At 48.9% G+C, this 4111-nt stretch overlaps 1 protein-coding gene across 1 annotated transcript in view; it reads left to right on the plus strand.

The window, feature by feature from the left end:
• The window catches only part of ltbp3 (latent transforming growth factor beta binding protein 3), a gene marked incomplete at its 3' end in the record, with an annotated part of 56272 nt that extends 55623 nt beyond the window's left edge, over positions 1 to 649 (plus strand). The window contains exon 19 of the mRNA XM_083761748.1: positions 570 to 649. Coding sequence (XP_083617874.1) covers positions 570 to 649 — 80 coding nt within the window. The remainder of the gene's footprint in view (positions 1 to 569) is intronic.
• Between the last annotated feature and the right edge of the window lie 3462 nt (positions 650 to 4111).

Raw genomic sequence — 4111 nt, forward strand, 5'->3', positions numbered from 1 at the left:
CCCCGCCCCCTCCCCGATTACCACATGGGACCTTAGAGTATATATGAATAGAGACGGCACCCAGAGGAAACCCTGAGGCCAAATTGTCATTGCAGCTCAGCGAGCCAGCGCTGGTCCGTTGACTATCATTGAAGCACGTTCATGTGTTTGAGGCCATGAACACGTGAACGAATGTTTCATACGTGAACGCAGCACAAACGGCACAATGATAGTCAACGGCAGCGCGTTCATGTGTTTGGGGCCAATCCATCCCAGAATGCACTCTGCTCCTACCAGAACTACAACTCAATGCAAGTGGATGGGAGGAGAACTACAACTCAATGCAAGTGGATGGGAGGAGAACTACAACTCAATGCAAGTGGATGGGAGGAGAACTACAACTCAATGCAAGTGGATGGGAGGAGAACTACAACTCAATGCAAGTGGATGGGAGGAGAACTACAACGCAATGCAAGTGGATGGGAGGAGAACTACAACTCAATGCAAGTGGATGGGAGGAGAACTCGGGTGTCTTCTCTATAGATATATACTCTAAGCATGGGACCAACATAGCACCCCCCCCCCTTCAGCCCCTCCCAAATTCACACCGATAATGCCCCCGCCCACCCACCACACCTGTCCCAACATACACATTTCCTCTCCTTGTTAACACTTTTTAATTGCGGGCGCGCGTGTGTGTGTGTGTGTGTGTGTGTGTGTGTGTGTGTGTGTGTGTGTGTGTGTGTGCGTGTGCGTGCGTGTATGTGTGTATGTCTGGTATTCCTGAAACGTGGTGTCTTGGTGGAAGCCGTATCATTCAAAATGGCCGCCCGTTTGCGATGATGATGTACAAAATGTAATATTTTGCCCGGTCTATCGTAATCCCTGTAACACGTTTAGGCCTAAAGTTTGGGAAATAAAATCAACACGGACAAAGTCATAGGTTTGGTTTTTGTTACATTGTTTTTTCTTTGTAATAATATATATGTTTTTGGATCGGTTTCTTCAGTCCATCATTTTTTATGTTTCTTTCATTTCAAAGAGGAAGCGAGTGTCGAGGCGCATACCTTGGTCCGACGTGCAACAGTGTTAAGACACACGCCGGTTAAGACACATGTGTGGCCGGATAAGACACATGTGTGGCCGGTTAAGACACATGCATGCGTGGCCGGTTAAGACACATTTGTGGCCTGTTAAGACACATGCGTGGCCGGTTAAGACACATGTGTGGCCTGTTAAGACACATGTGTGGCCGGTTAAGACACATGTGTGGCTGGTTAAGACACATGCATGGCCGGTTAAGACACATGCATGTGTGGCTGGTTAAGACACATGTGTGTGTGGCCGGTTAAGACACATGCATGTGTGGCTGGTTAATACACATGTGTGGCCGGTTAAGACACATGCATGTGTGGCTAGTTAAGACACATGTGTGTGTGGCCGGTTAAGACACATGCATGTGTGGCTGGTTAATACACATGTGTGGCCGGTTAAGACACATGCATGTGTGGCCGGTTAAGACACATGCGTGGCTGGTTAAGACACATGCGTGGCCGGTTAAGACACATGCGTGGCTGGTTAAGACACATGCGTGGCCGGTTAAGACACATGTGTGGCCGGTTAAGACACATGCATGTGTGGCCGGTTAAGACACATGTGTGGCCGGTTAAGACACATGCATGTGTGGCTAGTTAAGACACATGCATGTGTGGCTGGTTAATACACATGTGTGGCCGGTTAAGACACATGTGTGGCCGGTTAAGACACATGTGTGGCCGGTTAAGACACATGCATGGCCGGTTAAGACACATGCATGGCCGGTTAAGACACATGCATGTGTGGCTAGTTAAGACACATGTGTGTGTGGCCGGTTAAGACACATGCATGTGTGGCTGGTTAATACACATGTGTGGCCGGTTAAGACACATGTGTGGCCGGTTAAGACACATGTGTGGCCGGTTAAGACACATGCATGGCCGGTTAAGACACATGCATGGCCGGTTAAGACACATGCATGTGTGGCTGGTTAATACACATGTGTGGCCGGTTAAGACACATGCATGTGTGGCTAGTTAAGACACATGTGTGTGTGGCCGGTTAAGACACATGCATGTGTGGCTGGTTAATACACATGCGTGGCCGGTTAAGACACATGTGTGGCCGGTTAAGACACATGTGTGGCCGGTTAAGACACATGTGTGGCCGGTTAAGACACATGTGTGGCCGGTTAAGACACATGCATGGCCGGTTAAGACACATGCATGTGTGGCTGGTTAATACACATGTGTGGCTAGTTAAGACACATGTGTGTGTGGCCGGTTAAGACACATGCATGTGTGGCTGGTTAATACACATGTGTGGCCGGTTAAGACACATGCATGTGTGGCTAGTTAAGACACATGTGTGTGTGGCCGGTTAAGACACATGCATGTGTGGCTGGTTAATACACATGTGTGGCCGGTTAAGACACATGTGTGGCCGGTTAAGACACATGCATGTGTGGCTGGTTAAGACACATGCGTGGCCGGTTAAGACACATGCGTGGCCGGTTAAGACACATGCATGTGTGGCTCGTTAAGACACATGCGTGGCCGGTTAAGACACATGCGTGGCCTGTTAAGACACATGTGTGGCCGGTTAAGACACATGCGTGGCCGGTTAAGACACATGTGTGGCCGGTTAAGACACATGCATGTGTGGCTGGTTAAGACACATGCGTGGCCGGTTAAGACACATGCATGTGTGGCTGGTTAAGACACATGTGTGGCCGGTTAAGACACATGCGTGGCCGGTTAAGACACATGTGTGGCCGGTTAAGACACATGCATGTGTGGCTGGTTAATACACATGTGTGGCTGGTTAAGACACATGCGTGGCCGGTTAAGACACATGTGTGGCCGGTTAAGACACATGCATGTGTGGCTGGTTAATACACATGTGTGGCTGGTTAAGACACATGTGTGGCCGGTTAAGACACATGTGTGGCCGATTAAGACACATGTGTGGCCGGTTAAGACACATGCATGTGTGGCTGGTTAAGACACATGCGTGGCCGGTTAAGACACATGCATGTGTGGCTGGTTAAGACACATGCGTGGCCGGTTAAGACACATGCATGTGTGGCCGGTTAAGACACATGCGTGGCCGGTTAAGACACATGCATGCGTGGCTGGTTAAGACACATGTGTGGCTGGTTAAGACACATGTGTGGCCGGTTAAGACACATGCGTGGCTGGTTAAGACACATGTGTGGCCGGTTAAGACACATGCATGTGTGGCCGGTTAAGACACATGCGTGGCCGGTTAAGACACATGCATGTGTGGCCGGTTAAGACACATGTGTGGCCTGTTAAGACACATGCGTGGCCGGTTAAGACACATGCGTGGCCGGTTAAGACACATGCGTGGCCGGTTAAGACACATGTGTGGCTGGTTAAGACACATGCGTGGCCGGTTAATACACATGTGTGGCCGGTTAAGACACATACATGTGTGGCTGGTTAATACACATGTGTGGCCGGTTAAGACACATGCATGCGTGGCCGGTTAAGACACATGCGTGGCCGGTTAAGACACATGTGTGGCCGGTTAAGACACATGCGTGGCCTGTTAAGACACATGCGTGGCCGGTTAAGACACATGCGTGGCCGGTTAAGACACATGCGTGGCCGGTTAAGACACATGCATGTGTGGCCTGTTAAGACACATGCGTGGCCGGTTAAGACTGTGTATTTGAGTTTGACATCCCTGCTTTAGAGGGAATACCACTCCATTTAATACTTCAACTGTGTGTGTTAAGCTTTCTGTCCAGAACAGCTCGCATTCACCGAACACGAACCACAACCAACGCCAAAACACACAAATAAATAACATCTAGTCTAGCATGGAGCATGTCTGTCTGTGACTTTTGTTTTATGTGTCCAAAGGAATTTTAATATATATTATTGGTGTTGAATGAAAAGTAAAAACAATTAATGTTCCCTAAATTATCAAGCATTTACAGAAATGGTCCCTGGTTGTCTAGCCCATTCTGACCTGAGATCAGATTCATACGAGGTTTCCACTGGGACACACACTGGTCTGATGAACCCATTCTGACCTGAGATCAGATTCTAAAAATGTCAGTCGCTCT

Source organism: Protomyctophum parallelum (assembly GCF_964188405.1).
Source record: "Protomyctophum parallelum genome assembly, chromosome: 1".
Lineage (NCBI taxonomy): Eukaryota > Metazoa > Chordata > Actinopteri > Myctophiformes > Myctophidae > Protomyctophum > Protomyctophum parallelum.